Genomic DNA, 25,846 nt, shown 5'->3' with positions numbered 1-25,846 from the left:
AACAGGAGTACTTGTGGCACCTTAGAGACTAACAAATTTATTTGAGCATAAGCTTTTATTTTGAGCATAAGCTGTAGCTCACGAAAGCTTATGCTCAAATAAATTTGTTAGTCTCTAAGATGCCACAAGTCCTCCTGTTCTTTTTGCGAATACAGACTAACACGGCTGCTACTCTGAAATCTGTCTTTACCTTCGGTGGAAACTTAACAGCCAGTGGGTTAGGTGGAAGAGTATTCCATTCCACATGGAGGCTGAGGGGCTGAACAAGCACAATTTGTTTCTCACCCTTATCCCACTAGGAGTTTCTCCCATTACAATTCATGCCAAAGGAAAGCACAAGTTAAATGTAATGCTCAACACTGGCTGAAATCCATTACAGTTCATGACCAAGAGTTCACACCAGGACCTTGTAATTCAACACTTCTTTTAGTTTGGATTTCCCTTATTGGACAAGAGAAACAGGGTGAGGCAGCAGAGAAGCCAGTGAGTTCATATCTAAGAGTTCCTTATCAGCCTCCTCCTCCCTCTCCTCCCAAAGAAAACTAGAGATACGGTTTAGGGGCAGAGTCTGGCAAAAGGCAAAGCAAACTCCAACCATGGCTATGAGCAGCTTTGCTAGGGAAATAGATGCAGTTCTTGATGCAGCTGAAGGGAAAAAACCTGAGGAGCTGCTGATCACGTACAAGGGGGTGCTATATCCTAGTGTGTTGTGTTGCGCTGAGACCTTCCAAGCATTGGACACCATGGAAGTTAGAAAAGATGATGTGTTCCTAGCTGCTTATCCTAAATGTGGTAAGTCTGGATTTTTTTGGTGCAAAATTGAAAGAAAAGTGCTTAGATGTCAAATATATGTGATCATTTTCGAAGAATGCAGAAAAGCACTGAAATTCAAATGTGACATGCAGTAGTAAATCCTCATTTGTCACAGGGAAACAGTGTGCTAGTGATCCATGTGTTTTCCTCTTCCATAATTTCAGATGTGTGTTTCATCTAGCAGTGATAGACATGCTGCTGGCTGTAGTAACTTAAATACAAAGAATCATGCAAGATTATGGAGAGCTTAAATATACAAGTGTCAGGAAATTTTAAGCTTTTGATTCTTATAGTTGCTGTAATTCTGCCTTTTTGTGCCTGTGTAGCATTATACCTTCATATATATGGTGAAGAGATGGGGGGGTCAGTCCACAGAATTCAGAGCCAGAACAGAATCTGAACTGCCCCGAAACTTTGTTAATAACAAACTAATGGCAGGCTTAGAGCTGTACACCTGTATAAAGAGGCACGGACCCCACCACTAGTTTAGAACAGACAAGACAGTTCAGACACAGGTCATGAAGGATGGGATTTTCAGAAGCAATAAGCGCTAGCCTAATTCTGCTCCCGTTGAAGCAATGGGTGTAAAGATAGGTGGATGCTAAGCACTTTTGAAAATCCCACTGTACGAGATGGTATGAATTTAAGATGGGAATAGGATCCTACAAGGAAAGACTTTGTAGGAAATATGTTTTGAAGAAGGCTTTGAAGGAAGAAAGGAGTTTACTTGATGCAGGAGAAAAGGAAGATTTTTCTAAGGAAACTGAAAAGGAATCTGATTGGCTAATAAGTGATCTCCAGTCACATTATATAGGAAATTTAACCAGAGTATCTATAAAAAAAGTTAATTATACTATTGGCCTTGCAGTATGTAGGCAGGAATGAGAAAACACTTAAGTTATAACTCCATTTACTAAATAAGCTATTCTTGGAGCTGCAAGTTTTTTCTGGCAGAGCCGTAGACTGAGCAATTGCAGAGAGACAGTTCATAGGAGATCCAGGTAAAATAAATTGAGAGATTTCCAGTTTATATGTAGGCAGGGGTGAAAGTAACTTAAAGGACTTACCTGTACTCCGGAGTCCTGATGAGGGGGCTGGGCCTTTAAATCCCCAGGCACTTTAAATGAGGATTTAAAGGGCCTGGGGCTAGGGCTGTGGGAGCAGCAGCTGAGAGCCCTGGGCCCTTTAAATCACCCCCTGAGCTCCCAACTGCAGAGGCAACTGAGAGCCCTGGGGTTTGGGGGTGATTTAAAGGGGGCTATTTAAAGTGTCCGGGCTGGATTAACTTTTTGTGGGCCTGGCACCAAACATATTTGAGGGCCCCTGTCATAAATATAAAGGGAAGGGTAAACACCTTTAAAATCCCTCCTGGCCAGAGGAAAAACCCTTTCACAGCTAGGATAACCTCGCTGGCATCTGACCACAATGACCAATGAGGAGACAAGATACTTTCAAAGCTGGAGGGGGGGAAAAACAAAGGGTCTGGGTCTGTCTGTGTGATGCTTTTGCTGGGGACAGAACAGGAATGGAGTCTTAGAATTTAGTAAGTAATCTAGCTAGATATGCATTAGATTATGATTTCTTTAAATGGCTGAGAAAATAAACTGTGCTGAATGGAATGGATATTCCTGTTTGTGTTTTTTGTAACTTAAGGTTTTGCCTAGAGGGATTCTCTATGTTTTGAATCTAATTACCCTGTAAGGTATTTACCATCCTGATTTTACAGAGGTGATTCTTTTTTTACTTTTTCTTCTATTAAAATTCTTCTTTTAAGAAACTGATTTTTTTTTTATTGTTCTTAAGATCCAAGGGTTTGGGTCTGTGGTCACCTATGCAAATTGGTGAGGATTTTTATCAAACCTTCCCCAGAAAAAAGGGGGAAAGATTTGGGGCGGGGGGAAGACGTTTCCAAATGGCTCTTTCCTAATAAATAATCCGGTTAGATGTTTGGTGGTGGCAGCAAAAGTCCAAGGGCAAAAGGTAAAATAGTTTGTATCTTGGGGAAGTTTTAACCTAAGCTGGTAAAAGTAAGCTTAGGAGGTTTTCATGCAGGTCCCCACATCTGTACCCTAGAGTTCAGAGTGGGGAAGGAACCTTAACAGCCCCCCTGGGGAAAGAAGAGTCCAGGGGCAAGAGCACAGCAGGGCATGGTGCGGGGGGGGGGGGGAAGGATTGGTCCCCAGCTGGAGCGAGGCAGGGGCCGGGGCAAGATGAGCACAGTGAGGCATGGGGGGAGAATTAGTCCCTGCTGACTGGAGCAAGGCAGGGGCTGGGGGCAAAAACATAGTGGGGCAGGAGCTAGGGTTGGTCCTTGGAGCAAGGGAAGGGCTGGGAGTAAACTGCAAGGGCAGCAGGGCTGGGGAGGGGGTAAACAGGATCCGCCCCACACACCCCTGCCCACACAGAGCGGGAACCTACCTTCTCCCTGGTTCTAGCCCATTCTCTTTGTCTCTCTCTGCACCAAGCTGGGGGGGGGGGGGGGGTGCACTGAGAACAGGGCTGGGGATGCAGGGTCTGGGAGGGAGTTAGGGTGCGGGAGAAGGCTGGAGGTTGGGGTGCAGGGTCTGTCCAGGAGCTAGAATGAGGGAGGGGGCTCAGGAGGTTGGGGTGTGGAGCACTTACCTGGGACAGCTCCCATTTGGTGCAGGTGGGTATGTGGGGTGGGGGAGGGTGCAGGAGCTCCCGTTTGGTGCTCAGGGTGCGGATGTGGGGGGGTGCAGGAGTCAGGGCATGGGGTGTGGGAGGGTGCAGGAGTCAGGGCAGAGGGCTGGGGGTGTGGGCTGGGGTCATGAGGGTGTGAGGGGGGTGCAGGAGTCAGAGCAGAGGGCTGGGGGTGTGGGCTGGGGTTGCTCCCAGCTCTCTGCCCTGAGCGGCTCACGGCGGGGGGCTGGAGGGGGTATGCCCCCTTCCACCCCCTTCCCCAAGGCCCCGCCCCCACCTCTTCTCTGCTTCCTCATGCCAGCAAACAGCTGATCAGCAGCAGGGAGAGAGAGTGAGTGGGGGAGGGGGAACGCAGCACACTGGGGGAAGAGGCGGGGGAGGGGGGAGCTGGGCTGCCAGCGAAGCCTGCCCTGCAGCAGCAGGACAGAGCCCCGGGAGAAGGCAGCACCAAGCTTCTGCCCCCATAGGAGAGAGCGGGGAGCAGAGAAGAGCAGCCAGGGCCCCTTCCGAGCGTGGGCCTTTTAAATAGCCACTGGAGCCCCACCGCCGCTACCCCAGGGCTCCAGCAGCCAGGCTCTGGTGGAAATGTAAAGGGCCCAGGGCTCCAGCCACTGCTAGGAGCCCCAGCCCCTTTAAATTGCTGCCTGGGGAAGCCGGTTCACCCTGGTACAGCGCACGGGCTCTTGCCGGTATGCCGTACCGGGGCGTACTGGCTTACTTGCACCTCTGTATATAGGGTCCTTATTCAGCCAGAATAACACAAATCAGGAAAATCCATGGCTACGTTCTCTTAATGTAGCTTAACAGTCAACTGTAAAGAAACAGGAAAGGCATCTCTCATACCTCCAGAGCTCACTCTCCTGGTTTTCATTAGCAACACCCTGTCTCCGCTTCCTGTGAAAATAAATCAGCCCTTTCCTTTTTTATGAGTCTGAGCTTAACTAGGTTCCTGATTGCCCTGGCTGTGGGAGATGCTCCCAGCTGGGATACCAAAACCCATGATGGGATTTAACCCTCATGTTCCAACTTGCTGTCCTGTTTGGCAGAATCTCCCCCCTCACACACCAGTAGGTTAAGGGTGCAATAGCACCACTTTTGGGGGATACATGTGTCAGGGTTCCCTCCTCACTCTGAACTCTAGGGTACAGAAGTGGGGACCCGCATGAAAGACCCCCTAAGCTTATTTCTACTAGCTTAGGTTAAAAACTCCCCAGGCACAAATTCTCCCTTGTACCTTGGATTTAAGTAACGCTGCCACCACCAAGTGATTTAACAAAGAACCAGGGAAAAGGACCACTTGGAGTTCCTCTTCCCCCAGCAATCCCCCCAAGCGCTTACACCCCCTTTCCTGGGGAGGCTTGAGAATAATATCCTAACCAATTGGTTACAAAATGATCAAAGACCCAAACCCCTGGGTCTTGGAACAGTGGAAAAAATCAGTCAGGTTCTTAAAAGAAGGATTTTATTAAAAAAAAAAAAAAAAAAAAAGGTAAAAATCATCTCTGTAAAATCAGTTTGGAAAATACTTTACATGGTATTCAGATTCAAAACACAGAGGATCCCCCTCTGGGCAAAACCTTAAAGTTACAGAAAACAGGAATAAATCTCCATCTTAGCACAGGGAAAATTCACAAGAAAAACAAAAGATAAACTAATCCACCTTGCCTGGTTTACCTATACCGGTTGCAATATTGGAGGCTTGCATTGGGATGGGTTGGAGAAGATGGATTTCTGTCTGGCCCCTCTCAGTCCCAAGAGAGAACAACCACACAAAACAAAGAGCACAAACAAAACCTTCTCCCCTCCCAAGATTTGAAAGTATCTCCTTTCCCCATTGGTCCTGTTGGTCAGGTGCCAACCAGGCTATCTGAGCTTCTTAACCCCTTACAGGTAAGGAGGAATTCTAGGCTACCCGTAGCTGTATGGTTATGACAACATGCCATTCAATACCCTTATCGAAGCTGTTCTTAGCCCAAGGATGATGATTTTTTCAGAACACTTGGTAATATTTAGGTTGGTGTCTGTTTGGCCCAGATCCACAAAGGAATGTAGATGCACAAACTCCAGACTTAGGTACCAAAGTCCTAGTTTTAGGCACCATTCCAATTTACAAATCCCCAGTTCAGCTGCTGCCTATGCTATAGACAAACTAAATTTACTCACCACCTAAATTTTTGCTGTAAAAGTCTCCTAGACACCTATGTTTCTTCCTCTGGGCAAATACACTGATGCCTCTGGGAGGCACCCAGATGCCTACCTCACACCTAAGCCCTTCATGATCCTCAAGCCAGAGGCAGATAGGCACTGTCCCAGCTATCTCATCTGTAGGGCCTGATCCATTAGGTGTACTCAGAGGCAGCCTAATTGCACAAAATGACTTGCGGGGAGAGGGGACGGATTATGTTTTTCTAAAAGATATGTTCTAGGAATTCTTTGGGGGATGTTTATGGCCTGTGTTATACAGGAGATCAGACTAGATGATCACAATGATCCCTTCTGGCCTTGGAATCTATGAACCGTTAGCCTAGTGTTTAGGATACTCACCTGGGATGTGGAAGATTCCCAGATGAATTCCTCCTCTTCCTGATGAGAAGAAGGGACTTGAACTCGGCTCTCCCAGACTCATGATAGTACCCTTGCAGAGATCGTGTGATTGTTGGACAAAGGCATTCCTCTCCCAGTAATACTCTTTTTTTGCCACAGATAGTTACTCCTGAGCACAGCTCGTGCTCTACTCTTCCCTGCCAAACCAAAAGGAAGCATATGTGTAGTAACTGAGCTGACTGGGGCAATAGAGAAAGAGCAGGTGGCAGTTTGAGGATGTTGCAGGGAAACCTTATCTTCACTTCTCTGTTCTTCAGTCTTGCAGCAAAGATCTCCCCCTCCTACATGAAGGAGATTCTGTGTAGCAACAAGATCTGAGTCACTGCACTGCAATAAAAGACCCACTGCACCAAGTCTCAGAGCCCAGGTCAATTGATTCAGGCTTACAGGACTAGGGACACGGAGCTAAAAATAGCAGTGTAGACATTTGTGCTTGGGCTGGAGCCCGGGCTCTGACACCTTCTTCCCCCACTGTGGGATTTCAAAGCCCAGACTCCCCTGAACCCAGATGTCTACACTGCTATTTTTAGTACCACGAGCCTGACTCAGTTGACCCAGGCTGTGAGATTCAGTTGACCCAGGCTATTGGTGCCATGGGTTTTTTATTGCAGTGTAGGCATATCCTTACACTGTGTTCACAAGCTGTACATAGCAGAAGCAGCAGCCTTAAAGTGCTTACAAGGGTTGCCATTATATGCACATAGGCAATGTAAATAAAGTACAGTTGTGCGGGGGATATATAACTTAACTTGTAATTGCCAAAGCACAGGATTTCATTCTCACCCCCAATGTTGCATTAAAGAGACACTCTCAATGTAAAAATCACACTTCTGTCTGAAAATTGTGTACCTACAACTGCTACAAGTTATATAATGGAACACCTACAAGTTATATGGAGGACTAGTATACTGACTCTTTAGAAAGTTATGCTAGATATTTAACAGGCTACAGTTCTGAAATTCCTGCTTGGCTCCTTCTAACAGTTATTTTATGTTTCAGGAACTAATTGGGTTGAACACATTTTAAATGACTTGACATCTGCAGTTCTAAGGGAGGAGGTACCACCAACAAAGCATTTACAAATTCTTGAATTTGGAGTTCCAGAAAAATTTCAGGTCAGCATGGACTAATTCATGAAGCTTATTTTTAGCATCTAGTATTTTTTAAATGTCTGTATTTTACAGTATCTCATATAAGTACAAAACACTTTACAGAGAGGGTATACACTTCCATATCAAGTAATTTGAAGTTAATTCTCTCAATTACTTTTTGTATGTGGGAACATGTTATAAAAGATTAAAACACGGGCAAACAAGTGTGATTTGAAATGAAATTGACTTTTGTGTACTAAAAGAACAGAAGTTAATTTTAACTCTAATCTGGACCTCCTATTGCTGTGTTAGAATTTCCAATACTTAGTGTGAATTTTGAGTGCAATATTTTAAAAATCTTTTGAGAAGAAAAGGTTAATGAAGTCATTAGCTGATTATTCCTGGTTTCTATCCATCCTAGTTTAAGGTGTGACTTTTCCAAAGTGAAGTCAAGCCTATGCCTAAGGGCTTGGCTACACTTGCAGATGTAGAGTGCTGGGAGTTAAACCAGCCTTTGGAGACTGCGGCAGGGAAAATGCTGCCGTGTGTTTACACGATCAGCCGCAAGCGCAGTGGTGTGACCACATTAGTAGCTCTAGCAACGCCACCGAGAGCAGTGCATTGTGGTAGCTGTCCCAATGTGTAAGTGGCTGCAGCGTGCTTTTCAAATGGAGGAGGGGGGGTGGAGTGGAGTGTGACAGTTGTGTTGTGTGTATGTCGGGGGAGAGACAGTGTGTTTTGGGGGGCAGTGTGTGTCAGCATGCTGTCCCGTAAGTTCAGATGGCAGCAGACCCCCCCCACCCCCCAGCTCTTTCTCATACACACAGGCCTCGGCAGCAGTGGCATTCCACAGTAATGGTTTGCTTTGTGTCCCGGAGAAGATAAGCATGCTGGCTGTCAGAAATGGAGCTCTGAAAGGGGATATCCACTTGCCTGCAGCCATACCACACAGACTATGCTGACAGCTTGTGCCACACGCTCTCAAAGAAACTGCGGAACCACCTGATCAACATCCTCTACAGCAAACAGGGAAAGATTAAGAATGAGCTCTCAAAACTGGATATTCTCATAAAAAAACAACCTTCCAGAGTTCAAAACAATGAGAAGAGTGGCCACTTGACTTCAGGGGATTATGAGATGTTTCCAGAGGCCAATCACAGTGCAGTAATGCAACACGTCTCTCAGCAAGCTTTATGCTTCTCGTGGAGGTGGATTGCCAGGAGCGCTCCAGCTGCAGAGTCCAGGAGCTCTAAGTGCCTTGCCAGTGTGGACACCCAGGCCGTCCCTACCCATAAGCAAAGTACGCAGCTGCTTAGGGCATCAGCAAATTTGGGGCAGTAAATTTCCTGGTGTCCTAAGCAGCTGCGTGCTGCTCCAGCCCCTGCTCCGCCTCTTCCCCATGGCCTCCTCCTCTGCTCCGCCTGGCCTCTTCCCACTCCTGCTCTGCCCCAGCCCCGCCCCCACTCCACCCCTTCCCCAAAGCCCCTACCCCTGCTCCACCCCAGCCCCATCCCCACTCCCCTGAGGACTGCAAGGAGTCGGGCCTGTACTTACCAGTGGCAATAAGTAGAGCAACCCAGCCACAGCCTGCTCCGCTCCGCTGGCTCCCAGCCGCACTGCTGGCAAGTGCTGGGGGGCTGTTCCCCCCCTGGGCCCCAAGACTGAGAGCCCAGGGAGCAGAGCGGAGCGGGCTAGGGCCGGGTCACTCCACTTCCCGCCACCCCATAAGTGTGGGGTCGGGCCTGACTGCCCTGTACTCACCGGGCGGCAGGAAGTGGAGTGATCCGACCCCAGCCCGCTCTGCTCCGCCGGTGAGTGCTGGTGGGTGGTTTCCCCCTGCCCCTCCCTGCAGAGGCCTGGGGCCCCACACAGCCCCCCCATGGGGGGGGGAGGGGGGCCTGCGTAGGGCACCAAAATGGCTAGGGATGGCCCTGTGGACACCTCAGAAGTTAGGATGCCTGGGGCCGATTTAATGCACTCTAACTTGCAAGTGTAGCCAAGCCCTAAGTCTTTGCAAGATCAGGGGAATGTGTGACTCTAACAGTGTATATGGCTGTGTGTGTGTATATATGTTATAATTGCAAACCATGAGTAGTAACACCTGATGGACTGTTACTTTTCTTTATGTGGTTTTATAAGTAATGCACAAGATTGGGAGTCAGAGTTAGGAGATTGCTAATGAGAGCTCTGTGTCTGACTTCAGGCAAGACATTTAATCTCTCCTCTTCAGTTTCCTCATTTGTAAAACAGAGATATTATTTATTTTTGTCACAGAGGTGCTGTGAGACTTAATTAATTACCGTTTGAAAATATTTAAGAACCTCAGTTAAGACATCATATGGGCTGATAGCAATGGAGCAAAACCTGAGTAAAATCTGAGTCAGTGTTGCAGGACTAAGGGTACGTCTATGCTGGCAGAGTTACTGTGCCGGCAGTTTCAGCGCCGCTTAGAGAGCGTTGAAGAGAAACTGCTGTTGTGCGTTCACACTGTCAGCTGCTTGCGTAACAGTGTGTTCACACTCGTGGCACTTGCAGTGGTATTCGGAGCGGTGCACTCTGGGCAGCTATTCACAGAGCATCTCTTCTGCTACTAAGAGTTGTGGGAAGGCGGAGGGGGTCGCGGGGCATCCTGGGTCCTGTCCCAATGCCCTGTGATGCATTGCTTCGCATCCCAGCAATCCCTGTGCTTCTGTCTGCATTTGGCGCCATCTTTCAACGGTTTGTGTACTGCGTGCCCTGCCTCTTCGGTCTGCAGGAATGGATCTCGCACTGTTGACCAAATATGCTGCTCGCTCTGACCAACACGTCATGAGCAGCAGTGGAGTTATTCCTTAAACTACAAAGGCAAGAGGAGTCTGACATTGATCTCGCCACGCGTAGTAACTATGACACGAGATTGCTTGTGGCATTCACAAGGTGCTGACCACAGTGGAATGCTGCTTTTGGGCTCGGGAAACAAGCACTGAGTGATGGGATCATCCTGCACGTTTCGGATGATGAGCAGTGGCTGCAGAACTTTCGGTTGAGGAAAGCCACATTCTTGGGACTGTGTGATGAGCTCACACTAGCCATGTGGTGCAAGGATACGAGAATGAGCGCTGCCCTGCTGTTGGAGAAGCGTGTGGCGATTGCACTGTGTAAGTCGGCTACTCCAGACTGCTACCAATTGGTCACTAACCAGTTCGGAGTGGGAAAGTCAACAGTTGGACTCATGTTGACAGAAGTGTGCAGGGCCATTAACCACATCCTGCTCCGAAAGACTGTGACTCTGGGCAACATGCATAACATTGTGGATGGCTTTGCACAAATGGACTTCCCTAACTGCGGAGGGGCGACAGATGGCACACATATTCCAATTCTGGCACAAGACCAACTAGCCACTGAGTACATTTATCGGAAGGGGTATTTCTCTATGGTTCTTCAGGTGCTTGTGGATCACCGTGGGTGTTTCACGGACGTTAACGCAGGCTGGTCCGGAAAGGTGCATGACATACACACTTTTCGGAACGCTGGCCTATTCAGGAAGCTGCAAGCAGGGACTTTCTTCCCAGACCAGAAGATCACCATAGAGGAAGTCAAAATGCCCACTGTGATCCTGGGAGACCCCGCCTACCCCTTAATGCTGTGGCCTATGAAGCCATACGTGGGACACCTGGACAGCAGCAAGGAGCAGTTCAACAACAGGCTGAGCAAGTGCAGAATGACTGTTAAGTATGCTTTTGGCCATTTAAAGGCCCGCTGGCGCTGCCTCTATGGGAGGCTGTACCTGGCCGATGACAATATTCCTGTGCTTATAGCTGCGTGCTGTACGCGCTATAGTATTTGTGAAGGGAAAGGTGAAAGCTTGACACAGGGCTGGACCACTAAGGCTCGGTGCCTGGAGGCTGAATTTGAACAGCCAGAGACCAGGGCTATTAGAGGGGCGCAGCATGGGTCCATAGGATCAGGGATGTCTTGAGGGAGCAATTTGAAGCTGAAAGCCACTAATATTTGTTGCTATGCTCAGGAGTGCAGTTCTTGTAATGCTAGGTGACTGTGATTGGTGCAGACGATGCACTATGAAGGTGTAAGAAAACTGCCTGTTCCTTTGTGGGGCTCTGTTTGCTTTCAATTAATGGAATAAAGATTGCTTTCACACCAAAACAATTATCTTATTAAAAAACAACCGGAGGAGAGAGACAAACAAAAAAACACATCAGCACTGTGGAGGCTGGGGGAAGGGAGGGTCCCAGGATGGTTAAAGATTTGGGTATGTCCAGGTATCATACCCAATCTTCTCCTTTGGAGTACAGTGCAGCGGGTACTGTACTTCAGTAGGGCTTAACTGCAGAGGGACGAGTGTTGAGTGCAGTGAGTACTGGGAGTCCGGAGGGCTGGACTGTGACGGGGCAGGAGTGGAATGCAGCGGGTACAGACTAGAGCCAGGAGGTTGATAAGAGTGTGTTGGCGGTGTCTGGGGGGGGTGCATGGGAAAGAGTTTTGTGACAGTGGCTGCAGGGGAGGGTGAGCGAGGAACTGCTCAGTTTGCAGTGCTAGTAGTGCCTATAGTGTGTCCGCTTGGCGCTCCATAACGTTTAATAGCCACTCCGTAGCTTCGTTCTGGAGCTCCACGTTCTCCTTTCAGTCCCTCCACTCCTTCAATTCTTGTGTTTCGGCTGCAGAATGCATCATGACCTCATGCAGAAAGTCCTCTTTAGTTCTTCAGGGCTGCTTTCTAATTCTGCGCAGCCTTTTAGCCGGTGATAACAAAGAGGGAGGCTGGGCTCCCAAGGTCATATCTGTGAAGCCAAAATGCAACATTTTACAGAAGCAACACACAGACCACTGATTTAAAACACAGTCACAGTTCACATACCTGTCACTAACTGGCTGACCCCAGGCAAGCACACATGAGCCATGACCCCCAAAATGGTGAGTAACTGTAGGGGCAGGGGAAATCAGTGTTCCAGAACTGTACTGTACACTGGGCATATGGCTCTTGGGGAGAACCAGCACTGTATGGGGGGGGGCATTATAATCATTACTGTCCCCACATTTTCCACAGGCTATGTTCATTATGGAAGATATCTCGCTGCTGAGGGTTAGACGGGAATCAAGGGAGGGTCTTCTCCAAGACTGCGGCTTCCGCCCTGGCCCTTATGTGGCTCGCCTGTGTACGGCAATGATCTGTCCCCCCCACCCTAGTGATGGCAGAGTGGCGCGGGAAAGTTACCCTTAATGGGGCAAGAAATCAAGCGCTCTGCCAAAGAACCTGTGGCAGCGGATTGCCCAGTATCTCCATGAGATCTCTGAGGCAGATTCCCGTGAAGTGAGGGAGACAATCAACACCCTGTTCCGCCGCTCAGACTAGGCATGTGGTGGTATGCACATCATACAGATGCAAACCTGCTTTCTGCAACCCTTCTGCCCCCAACAACTCACTTCAGCGATTCCCAAAATCAAATCCACTTACCAGGGGCCTCCTCTCCTGTTTGCACTTTGCCAAGATCCGACAGCTGTGACTGGCTAACCTCCTCTGGGGTAGAGAAGAGCTCAGGGCTGCATGCATCTCTGACCTCCGAGTTGTCCTCTGCCTCTGGGTCTCCCTCCCCCTCCACATCCTCGTCCAAGATTTCCTCCTCCTGGCTCAGTCCACTCTCGATTGGCACACGAGCCACCAAAGTATTCACAGTGGAGGTGGGGTTGCCACAGCATATCGCATCCAGCTCTTTGTAGAACCGGCAGCTCATGGGTGCAGCACCAGAGTGTCAGTTTGCCCCCTGTGCCTTGTGGAAGGCGTTCCACAGCTCCGGCACTTTGACCCTGCATTGCAGTGTGTCCTGGTCATGGCCGCTTTCTGTCATGCATCGTGAAATCTGTCCGTAGGTATCATAATTCCTATAGCTGGAGCGCAGCTGGGACTAGACAGCTTCCTCTCCCCAAATGCCGATGAGGTCCAGCAGCTCGACATTGCTCCAAGCAAGAGATCACCTGGTGCGTGGAGCAGGGATGGTCACCTGGAGAGATGCGCTGAGACCACTGCAGGCGTCACCGAGCAAACAGGAAGAGGTGTTGCGGTTCAAATACAAGACAGCACAAAGCTTTAAGCAAGCAAACAGGCTGGTCTGCCAACAGACTGGTCCTGTCCGCTTTCCACCCTCTCCTTTATTCTTCCTTTCCCCTCGCGCATTACATTCTCCAACAGATAAAAGGAATACACTGGCTTTATTTAACATTCTTATTTACCAATTTCTATCTACCGCATTCCTTGCTCTCGGGCCTTGAGCCCAGTCCTGGGAGGCTTCCCACGGTTCATGTCATCTGGGTGAGATTCCAAGGTTCATGCCCTTGAGAGGAGCTGTGTGTGCACTGCTCCTACACAACACTCCGGGTGTGCCCTAAATGTTGCCAAGTGCATGAACCTTGTATGAATCCTACAAAGGGGACTTTCAGAATTCCCAAGGAATTTACGGGGTGGGGATGACGGTTGGTCACCTGAGGGCAGGGCAGTCAAGTTCAAACCGATGACCAGAGAGGTGAGGACAGGCATTGTGGGACACCTCCCGGAGGCCAATCGCAGCACTGTAATTGACCAGGATGTCTACACTGGCACTGCAGCACTGTAGCCACGGTGCAGAAAGCTCTACATCTCTTGTCAGGGTGCTGCAACTGCACAGTTTCTGCGCACCCAGTGGCGTGGCAGTGCGTGCACCTAGGGAGTTACAGCCCAGAAAGCTGCTTTACTGTGCAGAAACTTGCCAGTGTAGACAAGGCCTAAGGGAAAATCCCTAAACAGGAGGAACTGGTGCACAGCAGGAAAAGCAGTGGCTACTACAAGATACAAGGGAGTAGCCAATATAGCCTGTTGTTCTCCAGTTTAGTACATGAGAAAATTCACTGCTCATGCTTATCTCTTCCATGATCTACCCTGGAACTCTGGTCTACAGTGCACAGGAGGGTGTGGAGTCCCTCTGTCTTTACGTGTGTGTTTTCTGCAGCGGCAGCCACCGGTGCATGTTCTTTTTCTGTTGCTTTGGGCCTAAATATTGCCACATAAAATGGCACAAAAGCTCACCTTTATAATTATAATGAATTAAGAGCAAGAACAATGCAAACAGCTTTCTTTTTTTAACTATCTGGCCTACGTATGCTACCTGCTTTGTGACGATTTTGAAATCTGCTAAAAATGATAGAGTTTTGCAGAAACTAGGCTTTAATAACAATGCCATCTAGATGACATTATGAAGGACGAGAAGAACCAAGAAGAGAGACTACAATTTAACAATTACCAATAAAAATTATTTCCATACAAAATAGATGTTTAGATCAAATTTACACTGTGACAGACTGGATCACAGAAATCCCTTTGGGACTGCCAACTGATGTGCTGACACTACCCATGAGCCTGGTTCCCATGGCAGCTTAGGACTTGAGTGTCCTGCCTGGTTTGAGCCAGACATGCTAGCCTGCTGCAAACCCAGACCCAGGTCTGAACCACGTCCCCTAAACGCTGCAGGCGTAACTGAAAACAGCTTAAGAAGTGTTCCTGTCTCGAACACTCAGATGCCCAGCTTCCAATGGAGTCCAAACACCAAATAAATCTGTTTTACCCGTATAAAGCTTATACAGGGTAAACTCATAAATTGTTTGCCCTCTATAACACTGATAGAGAGATATGCACAGCTGTTTGCCCCCACAGGTATTAATACATACTCTGGGGGAATTAATAAGTAAAAAGTGATTTTATTAAATACAAAAAGTAGGATTTAAGTGTTTCCAAGTAATAACAGACAGAACAAAGTAAATGACCAAACAAAATAAAATAAAACATGCAAGCCTGTGCCTAATACAGTAAGAAAGTGATTACAGATGAAATCTCACTCTCAGAGCTGTTCCAGTAAGCTTCTTTTACAGACTAGTCTCTTTCTAGTCTGGATCCAGCAATCAATCACCCCTGCTATCGTTACCTTCCTTTGCTCCAGTTTCTTTCAGGCATCCTTTGGGGGTGGAGAGGCTATCTCTTGAGCCAGCTGAAGACAAAATGGAGGGGTTGAAATAGACTTTCTCTTGTGGGTGGACACCCCCTCCCCGATGTAGAAACCAGCTACAAAATGGAGTTTTGGAGTCACATGGGCAAGTTACATGTCCATGCATGACTCAGAACTTACAGGTGGCAGCCATTGTTCACATGCTACTTTCAGCGTCCTCAGGTAGACTTCTTATGTGGATTGAAGACTTCCAAGAACCATTGTCTGTTAAGTGTTCCTTGACTGGGCACTTAACTTGCAAATTCCTTTCTAAAGAAGCTGACCAAATGCCTTACTAAGGCTACTTACAATCAAACAAGTACACAGCCAATATTCATAACTTTGAGTACAAAAATGATACATGCATACAAATAGGATGAATCTATTCAGTAGATCATAATCTTTGCAGAGATATGTTACATGGCCTATCTAGCATAAAACATATTCTAGTTATGTCATATTTACTTTCATAAGCATATTTCCATAAAACATTATGGGGTGCAATGTCACATACACATATTATAAATTGTCAACATATTCGAGGTAGATATGTTGTGATTCCTTTTTTTTCACATATACTTTTTGTTTTGATTTAGAAAATAAAAAGTTTACCTTCGCCACGTCTTTTTACCACACATCTCCGTTATGATAATATTCCCAAGGCTGTTTTCGGGAGTAACGCAAAGGTAAGTGAGCATTTTAATATTTGATATTATTCACTTTCCAAGCAACTCCCAGTTTTCCTCTGGCAAAAGTTCTCTACAGGATTGCCTGGAAAACAGGAATTCAGTTTCACAAAAAAATTCAAGGTTACAGCATTTGGTTTTGTTCGGCATTGGAATGTAACCAAGAACGTTGGAATTTTTTTTGTGAAAAAACAGATTGAGGAGAGCAAAGACTTGAACCTGGGTCTCTGATGTTTCAGGTTAATGCCGTAACTGTTGGGACTTTGGCTATTCTGGGATGTGTGTGTGTATGCCTCTCTCTCCCTCCCATTTTAACCAGAAATGAATAAATTTCTGGGAAAACTTTTAGCCAGTCAGCATTTTCTGGTGAAAAAACATTTCACTGAAAAATTCCTGACCAACTCTAGTTCTCTACTTGGCTTTTTCAGATCCCACAATCTGACATCTTTCACTATAAAAGTGGAATTCAGTTTTTACTGATTGTTGTTTGTAATTCACACAAAGGTCAAATCTTAGATCCCAGCCCTGCAAGGTGAGCTGTATAGGATAGCCCTTATTGCTCCATGGAACCCCCATGAAGTCATAAGGGCTCCAAGCAGGTGTAAGGTCACCTGATTGGGGCCTCACTTTCCAAATTTCAGTTCCTGTAAGAGCTGATACGTTTTTAATGCAGGACCCTTGAGATCAAAGGTTACCTTAAAATACCAAAGACTCATGTGCCTTTGCTGTTTTAAAAGGTACTGGTGTTATTTCGAAATCCAAAAGATGTAGCTGTATCCTATTACCGCTTCTACAACAAAAATCCTGGGCTTCCAAATGTCAGCTCCTGGGATGAGTTCTTTCAGAAGTTCATGAGTGGAGAAGGTACAGTTATTAGATCTTTGCTATGTTTCTCAGTGGCGTTTATAAACACTCTAGTACAGTGTTCTCAACTCTTCTTTGGTCTGCAGTCCAAAAAGGGAATCTGTGATCATCATGTTAAAATTAATCCCAAATGGATTCAAACTAATGATCTGGGTTGGGGAGGGCAGGGGACCTGGTGCTAAGGAGTCAAAGGTGCTTCACTCTTCTTCAACCCTGAGCAATGCTCAGCATTTGGAGCATTGCTGTGGAGATATTCAAATGGTCAGGATGGTGCAGTATACAGGGATTCCACTTCATCCCCAGCACACAAAGGGTAAACTCCAGCTTTCCTTTTCTTTCTGGAAGGCATTATCCTTCTTGCGATTTCACATCTTAACAACTAGATTTATGAGTGAGCTTCTCCCCCTTTGTTCTCAGCTACTTTTTTCTCTTGCTTTCATTTGCATCTCAGAGCAGGGGTACACATTTTAGAGCAATTCAAAATAAAGGTTTGGGGTAAAATTTTTAAAAGTGCCATAGTGACTTAGGAGCCTAACCCTCATTGACTTTCAGTGAGACTTAATCACCTAAAGGCCATATTTTTAAAGGCATATAAGTGCCTAAAGATGCAGATAGATGCCTAGCGAGATTTCAAAAAGCACCTAGGTACCTAATTCCCATAGACTTCAAGCACTTTTGAAAATTCCACCAGGCACCTATCTGCCCATTATATCGAAATCACTTTTGAAAATGGGATTCAGGCTTTCTAAATCTCTTAGGCACTTTTGAAAATTTGGCCCTTTATTTATAATTGAGCAGAGGTTTGACCTACAACTGAAATAGATAAACCCCTTTCTGTAAACTGAAGAACTCAGTATTAGTCTCACTATCATCTGTTGACAAATAGCACTACTATGCTGGAAAGAACAGTATTCCAAAGAGAGTTCACGCTGTCAAAGCAATGGGAGCAGACATGAGTTGCAGATTTCCTGTCATGTCAAGGAGCTTCATAGCAATCGGGCTCAAACAGACTCAAGGAAAACGACAGTGAGAGCAACCCTGCATTTCAAGTGAAGTTCTCTTGTAAAGGGGAAAAAGAGACTGTAAAAATGGCATAGTGGATTTTGTACACATCTCTTTATTACTTCCAGATCAGAAGTGCTAGGCTTACAAATAAACAATGTTTTATGTAACTGCCAGCTCCTCAAATTCCATCTGGGATTTGTGAATCAAGTTGGGCTCTTTCTTTCTTCAACACCACTGCCAGTGATAAGGACTCTGCAGGCCAAACTACACTCTTAGTAACATCTCTACAACCCCACTGGCCTGTCATGCCAATTTAGCAAGCTATTTTGATGATGCTGTTGCACAAAATGGAATAGATTCCAGCTTGTACTCTCCTAACTGTGCTGATTTGGCAGAGTTTAATGCTTTTCACTCCTTTTAAGATGCATTTGATTTCCTAAAGTAAGCAGAGAGGGCACTGTATATACTCAGGGAAACAGACCTGTTTAGTAAGAAGGTGCCTTGTTTTACATACTCATTTTGCAGAGAACAGCACTTTAACAAAATATCAAGCCAAACCCTCTGTCATACTAGCTACTCTGACACTGAGGTGCATTTCAGGGATTTTGAGAAGTTGCCGACAGTATAATACAATGTCTATGTACAATATAAGCAAAGTCTCTTTATTTCACCCCTTTTTTTGTGCATTTCTGTCAGGAAAGAGACCAGAAATCAGCTGGATCTGGCCAGCTGAGAAATCCCCTGATGTAGGACAGCTTTCCATGGACGCAAAGCTGGCATTCTTGATTCTTGTACTATTCTGCCGCTATAACTGGCACAGGGGTGGTGTCAAGAGACTAATCTTAATTGGTGAATAGTTCCTTGGGGACTTTGCCACTTACCATAGGTTAGAGTAGCCTCTAGGCTGCTTGAAGTTACGGTGGAGCCAGGTCTGAGCTGGGCAGAGAATCAGGGAACCATAACCATAAACGGCCTTACAGCCCCTGAAGCAAATGGAGGAAATTTAATATAGCAAAGAGTCTGTCCCATATTCTAGTAAACCATTATTGGAAAATAAAGTATACTGGTAGAAACTAATTGTTTATATTTTGTAAGGGCCTATCCCTGCAAGCACTTATGCATGTGAGTAAAATTTACTCACATTAATAATCCCACTAAAGTAAAGAAAATTATTCGTATGGTGAGTGTTTGCAGGACCTTAAATCTGTGTTGTTGGGGTTGTTTTTTTTTAACTTCGCCATTTCATAAGTGCAATGTTAGCCTGGTTATGTGATAGATTGAATATACACACATGGCTGTGTTACTGATTACTACAAAATGTATTCAAGAATTAATTTGTTGTAAACAGATTTTTTTTAAAACTTGTCATGTAGAAACGGTATAGCTTGATTATGAAAAAATAGTTGGAAGAAGAAAGTGAAAAGTCAAGTCTGGAGTGAATGACTTCCAAAATAACATCTGTCCCTTCCTCCCCCTAAAGAAAAAGAAAAAGGAAAAAAAAAAAAGAACTAAGAACAGAGTACTGAAGGATTAGACGATCTAAGCTCTCCAGGACTCTATGTTGAAGTTAGCCTGTACATTTCATCTTGGGGCAATTTAAATATACTTTAAACTATCTTCTGTTTTTGACCTGTCTGCCTTAACTTCATTTTAGTCTGCTGGAGCTCATATTTTGACCATATTCTTGCCTGGAACAAACACATGGATAAAGAGAATATCATGATCATCACCTATGAAGAAATGAAAGAGGTAAATATGTGTTGAAATTTAAAAATGGAAAAGACTTAGTAGGTCTTGTACTCAGTTCTGATACAGAATTGCTCCCTTCAGTATATTCTCAAGCATTGGGGGGAGGGATAGCTCAGTGGTTTGAGCATTGGCCTGCTAAACCCAGGGTTGTGAGTTCAATCCTTGAGGGGGCCGTTTAGGGATCTGGGGTGAAAAATGGGGATTGGTCCTGCTTTGAGCAGGGGGTTGGACTAGATGACCTCCTGAGGTCCCTTCCAACCCTGATATTCTATGATTCTATGATCTTGTCCCATCCAGTTTTCATTTTGTCCCAGGCAAAACCTTATTGTGCAGAGAACAGGTATACGATGTTGCAGCCTGTTTTCCCACTGGCTACTAGCCCTTCTATCTGCAGCCCAGCTCCCTCCTCAAGCACGAAAGCCTTGATCCTGCAACATTAAGCACGTGCATGAGAGTGGTCCCATTGACTTCAGTGAGACTGTTCACATGCTTAAAGTTAAGCATGTCCATGTTAGCAGTTTGAGGATCTTAAACTGTAAATTCTCTGGGTTAGGTAATGCCAATGCTCATATAGAACAATACTAATTGATGTGGCTAGATAAATGTTATCAGTAGTAATTAATACTAAAATAAAGAGATCCATGCAGAAGATTGAGAGCATTCACTTAACACATTGCCATTTGGGAAGGGAGGCACATTCCAAAATCTTATCAAAAGTAACCACCATTCCTGCAACCTCCTGCTGCTGAACTTAATATATTTCTCTAATGTTCTGCCCTTTGTATGGATGAGAATATTATCAACTACATTCATTTGACAAGATAGCAGGAAAATGTCTGGCATGTTTGCTTTAACTTATACATAACTCTATCACATTTTTGTTTTTCAGAACTTACCTCAAGGAGTGAAACAAATAGCTGAATTTTTGGGGTTCTCTCTGCCTGAGGAGAAGATTCAGTCTATTGCAGAGAATGCCACCTTTGAATCAATGAGCAATAAATCCCAAGAAACATATGGAAAATTTGGTCCCATCCTTTTCAGAAAAGGTACATTTATACAGAGCGATGATAGTCCTAGAGTTTAGAACAGGTATCCAAATTGGTCATGGGGGCTAATTAACATTTAAAAGGCTTGATAAGATGCATGACTGTTGTGACCATTTCAGGAGCTCCCAAATGCAGAATTAATGCATTTAATTCATAGCTGATAATGACTTTTCTTCTCCTGAAAATGGACATCCCTAGCTAGATGATCACTCAAGCACTGAATGCTGTTTTTCAAAATATGAGCTCTGTGGAAAATACCTTGGTTGTAAAAGGTGCTTGCATATATACCTGTAAAATTTAGTGCAAAGGGTTTTCTTTAACCTAAAATTTTAAGAACACCATCCACATTGAAGCCTCATATTGATTTGAAAGGTGGCAATAAGTTCAGTCCTTCCAACTGTTTGTGTCAGCATTTCATTGTTATCTACCTCTACCTGACAGGTGATCTTATACTTCCAGGAATATTTATGAGTTTATTTCATTGTTCTTTTGCAGGTACTGTTGGAGATTGGAAGAATCTGTTCACTGAAGCTCAAAGCCAAGAAATGGATGCCAAATTTGAAGAATGTTTAGCAGGAACGAAACTGGGAGCCAGGCTAAAATATGATAAATACTGCAAATATTAAATCCTTGAATATCAGAATGACATTAGCATTTACTCAGAATCATCATCTATTTTACTACCTTTTGTTTGAGAATGTAGAGATTAAAATAATTAGCCTTTCACGCAAGAATTTTCACACAAAAAACAACCAAACCCAAGACACAGTAAATAAGGCTAGTGGTCCAAATACTGCCCATCTGTGACTTATTTAGACTTAGTGGCATAGTGGCACATGAGGCAACCCACTTTTCCTACTGCTGCCTGTCCAGAACAAGATGTTTGACTCAATTGTAAATTGTCTCCATGATGGCAACAACTTTTGCAATTGTCTTGCAATAGGCCATTTTTTATCCTTCGTGCCTTCTCTTCCCTCCAGGTGGAATCCCATAGAATGCTACGACTACAGTAAGCAGCTTTTAGCAACATGGCTGTGCCGCTACAGCCGTGCCGCTAAAAGCCGCGCAGTGTAGCTGCTGTTTGTCGTCAGGAGAGAGCTCTCCTGCCGACAAAAAAATTCCACCCACAACGAGCAGCAGCAGCTTTGTCGGTAGGTTCACACCGGCACTTTTCGTTGGTAAAACTTTTGTCGTTCGGGGTGGCGGTTTTTATCGTTCAGGGGTGTTAAAAAAAAGTTTTGCCAACGAAGTTCCAGTGTAGACACAGCTAAGATATACCTTGTGCTTCTGCCTTGAGGTAGCCTGATGACATGGCCAAACCACCGTAGTCATCTCTGTCTAACTGAGTCCACAGTCTGTTGACTCGTGCCATGCAACACTGACATTGGAGAGATCGTGTAACCAATGAGTTTCCAAAATTCTTCTCAAACAAAGCTGGTGAAATGCATTCCTCTTTCTGTTTGTGTACTTCCAACATCTGCCACATTTCTGGCACGTACAGTAGTGTCGGAAGGATCATAGCATTGTACAATCTCATTTCAGTGTGTAGATCTATCTTCTTACTTTTCCAGGTTTGACAAATGAGAAAATTATCCACTTGCTTTGCCAAAATCTTTCCTTCACTTCTTTAGTAAGCTACCCATTATAAGATATTGGACTTACAAGATAAACAGTCATCAACTCTTTTGTATTTTTCTCCATCAATTGTTCATCTGCCATTGTTGACTGTATTCTCTCCTATCTACATAATCTTGGACTTCTGCATACAGATACCAAGTCCCACTTGAGGCCGCGTCTGCTTTTATGCTCATAACAAATCTTTTCATTCCATCCATGTTGGTATCCGGTCTGACTGTCATCTGTTAAATCTAGGTAAATTCTCCAGCTTATCTCTTGCCCAAAGAACATCAGTATCCTCAGCAACAACCATCACTCTTCTCATCACGAAAAGGAAGTGCAGAAGAAAAGTGGGGATAGTACGCAGCCTTGCATTACACCAATAATAATCTTAAACCATTTCATTTCTTTGCTAATTTGATAAAAACTTTGTAGGGCAAATCTGCAGATGGCACCAGGACAGACAGTAATCTATTCTGGAATGTCTCAGGATCTTCCAAAGGGCTTCTCTGTGGACACTATCAAATCCTTTCATAAAATCAATGCAATTTAAAACTGTCTTCTGCTGGTCTTCTAAACCTTTCTCAATGAGTCTTCTCAAGGTGAAAAATCTGATCTGAACATAACTTCTTATTGAAATCTAGCCTGTTCTTCCCTGAATACTTTCTCAACAACCATTTCATCCTATTCAAAATGATAATGCAAAACACTTTTTTAGGTATAGATAGGAGTGTCACTCTTCTCCAGTTATCACAAATAAACTGGTTCCACTTTTCAGGGATTATACAGATAATGTCTCATCGCCAATCTTTAGGACAGATCTCCTTTTGCCAAACCATTCTGTACAACCTTCATATGTAATTCAAATCACTTTCTTTTCAGCTTTTAACATTTCAGCATCTATTTTATTATAGCCTGGTGCTTTACCACTCTTCAGTTGGATTATGGCCTCAGTTATTTCTTCAAAGATGATTACTTCTAGTGATATAGGTAAATCCACTATTTCTTCACATCTGTCAGTGTACGTTCGTGGTTCTGGCTGGCTGAGCACAAATTAGAAATGTTCCCATCCACCAGGCTCCTTGTCATTCCTCTGTGGTTTAAAATCCTACCATCTCATGTCTTCACAGTCCCACAGTGGTTTGAGAATTGTGATGTCAGTCATTTAGATACTAGAAAAAGTTTTGTAGAATCCCCTCTCTTGTACACCTTCTTAGCTTTTCTTGCTTTGTTTTCCAGCCATTCTCTCTTTTCTTTTCCAACTGATATTTTAACATTTTTGTCTTTGACCACCTATTTTTGTTGTAGAATAACTCTTTTGCTACTGTCTTGTTCCTGTTGAATTCTCTTCTTCAATTCTTTCCTCTCTCCAACAAGTCCATGTATTTGTTTGGAGCCATTTTGCTTTCTTAAACCTTCTCATTCCCACTATAACCCTGGCTGCATCCACATGCACGTCTTTGAAAACTGCCATGGTTCTTCTGTCATTGGTCAGTGTATGTAACTCTTCAAATCTGTTGTTCATCTGCAGTTTGAACTGCACCTTCACTGCTGGATCTGCTAGCTTTCTAGTATCACACATATGCTCTGCCTTGCCTGGTGCTGCCTTCTCTAGTTTTATTTGGATCATCCGAATAACAAAATGGCGGTCGCTTCCCACATCAATACTCTTATGCTGTTGGAAGCTAGGGTGTGATCTTCTCCAGCTCCAATTTAATGGCAACATAGTCTAGCTCAGGGGAAGTCAATTATTTTTGGTCAAGGTAGAGTCAAGATCCAGACTCTAGAGAAAATAATAAAAATAATAACAACAAGTAAATAAGACTTTGGGGTCTGTTCAAAAGTATCTGGTGGTCCAGATTTGGCCTGCGGCCCCCCTATTGACTACCCCAGTCTAGCTATTTCTGGGTGAAGCCATCATTTGATCCCCATGTCAGTTTTGTCTTTCCTTTGGGGCAACATTATTTCCACACATCTATATGGGTGTAAGAGGTATTTAGCTGAATATGTAGAACACATGAATGATATACTAGAGTGCCTTTGGCTATTTCAGTTTAATTTTTTCATAATCTGCCAGTGATTCAGGTTGATTCCTGCTCCAGATCCAAATTTTCTGAAAGTCCAAGGTTCTTGAGCATCCTGGGGTCTTGCTTTGGACACATTTCTCATCTTCAGTAGTTAATTTGTTCATCTGTGTATCCTATATTCTCTGCAGCCTTGTATGAAGTTCTTGTAGAGTCCATTGATTTGATGGTAAATCATCCTGGCAAAAAGTTAACAGGAGAATGCATCAAGGGTTCTGTACTAGATCTAGTGGTGCTTAATATAATTATTAATGATCAGGAAAGGTGAGTGAGTAATGAGGTAGCAAAATTTGCAGACTGAACGAAGTTACTGATGTTAATGAAGACCAGAGAGGACTGTGAGGAATTTTAGAGACATTTAAACATGTTAGGTGAAGGGGAAAATGAAGTTTAATATTGATAAATACAAAGTAATGCACATTGGAGGGAAAAATTTAAACTAGTCACACACATTACAAAGTTCTTAATTAATTGTATTAATGCAGGACAGGGACCTGGGTGTCATTCTAGACAGCTCAGTGAAGACCACTGCTGAAGGGGCAGGTGTTTTTATTTAAAAAAAAAAAAAAGCAAATATGAGGATGTGTATACAGTGGAATGGAGAATAATATGGAAAATGTTATAATGCCCTTATATAAATCAGTTATGCAGCCTCATCTGGAATACTGTGTGCAATACCGGTACCCCGTCTCAAAAAAACATCTCATAATTAAGGGATTCAGAGAAGGGAGAAAATGATGATTAAGGACATGGAAAATCTTATCTGAAGAGATTGGAAAGGTTGGGATTGTTTACCTCAGCAAGGAGTATATAAAATAATAGATGGCCTAAAGATGGGAGACCTGGACCTTCTTTTCAAGCTATCCTGCCATGGCTCAAGAGTGTGAATACCACCCTCTGGGCAGATTGTTAAGAACCAGGGCACAAAGCCCAAATTGGTGGTGAGTTTTATACTTAGATTTCACCAACCAATTATCAAGTATACTCCTCAGGCACTATAACAGCCTTAACATGAAGTCACAGACAGTATGCTGATCTATGCTGCAATCCAGGTCAGCTTACATTTGTGATAGATGGTTCCTTACGCCAAAGCTCACAGCAATATTCTGGTTACTCCCAGTCCCAAAGGACCAGTCACTTACCCCAGATCAATTGCACCTTAGATCTTACACCAAAGACAAAGCTTGTAGTCAATGCTATAATAAACTATCTGAAGATTTATTATATAGTAAAAGGAAACAAGAGTTATTTACAAGGTTAAAGCAGGTAAACTGATATATACACACACAAGTTACAATCTTAAATTCCAATAAGTAACAGAAGCGTGTAGAATAAGCAAGCACTGTGGGTACATCTACATTAGAATAAAAGACCCATGCCATGATCACAGCAGGCTTTGGTCAGCTGACTGGGACTTGGGATGCAGGATTAAAATTGCTGTGTAGACGATCGTGCTTGGGGTAGAGCCAGAGTTCTGGGACCCTATCCCATTGTAGAATTATTGTATTATAAACACAAATGCTTAACTATTACCTTACACTATGGATCACGGATGCTATAAATGAGATTAATGAATGCGGCGATTTATCACTATTCAATAAAGTCTAAACACTAAGCACA

At 44.5% G+C, this 25,846-nt stretch overlaps 1 protein-coding gene across 1 annotated transcript; it reads left to right on the top strand.

Moving 5' to 3' along the window:
* Positions 1–522: 522 nt before the first annotated feature.
* LOC102944375 (sulfotransferase 6B1) lies at positions 523–25,846 on the top strand. Its single transcript, XM_007057940.4, has 7 exons — positions 523–792; positions 7,078–7,193; positions 15,772–15,861; positions 16,599–16,725; positions 19,385–19,479; positions 20,369–20,525; positions 21,021–25,846. Exons 1-7 carry the CDS (start codon positions 597–599, stop codon positions 21,149–21,151), a joined length of 912 nt encoding a protein of 303 aa, XP_007058002.2. The 5' UTR covers positions 523–596; the 3' UTR covers positions 21,152–25,846.

This window comes from Chelonia mydas, chromosome 3 (assembly GCF_015237465.2).
Source record: "Chelonia mydas isolate rCheMyd1 chromosome 3, rCheMyd1.pri.v2, whole genome shotgun sequence".
Lineage (NCBI taxonomy): Eukaryota > Metazoa > Chordata > Testudines > Cheloniidae > Chelonia > Chelonia mydas.
This window is presented reverse-complemented; position numbering and strand designations above follow the sequence as displayed.

What these genes read in the sequence shown, in the direction of transcription:
- LOC102944375 (XM_007057940.4), top strand. Translation starts at nt 597, where the DNA reads ATGGCTATGAGCAGCTTTGCTAGGGAAATAGATGCAGTTCTTGATGCA. An exon ending in TTTTCGGGAGTAACGCAAAG is followed by an intron (nt 15,862 to 16,598) that starts GTAAGTGAGCAT and finishes CTGTTTTAAAAG; the next exon opens with GTACTGGTGTTATTTCGAAA. An exon ending in CCTATGAAGAAATGAAAGAG is followed by an intron (nt 19,480 to 20,368) that starts GTAAATATGTGT and finishes TTTGTTTTTCAG; the next exon opens with AACTTACCTCAAGGAGTGAA.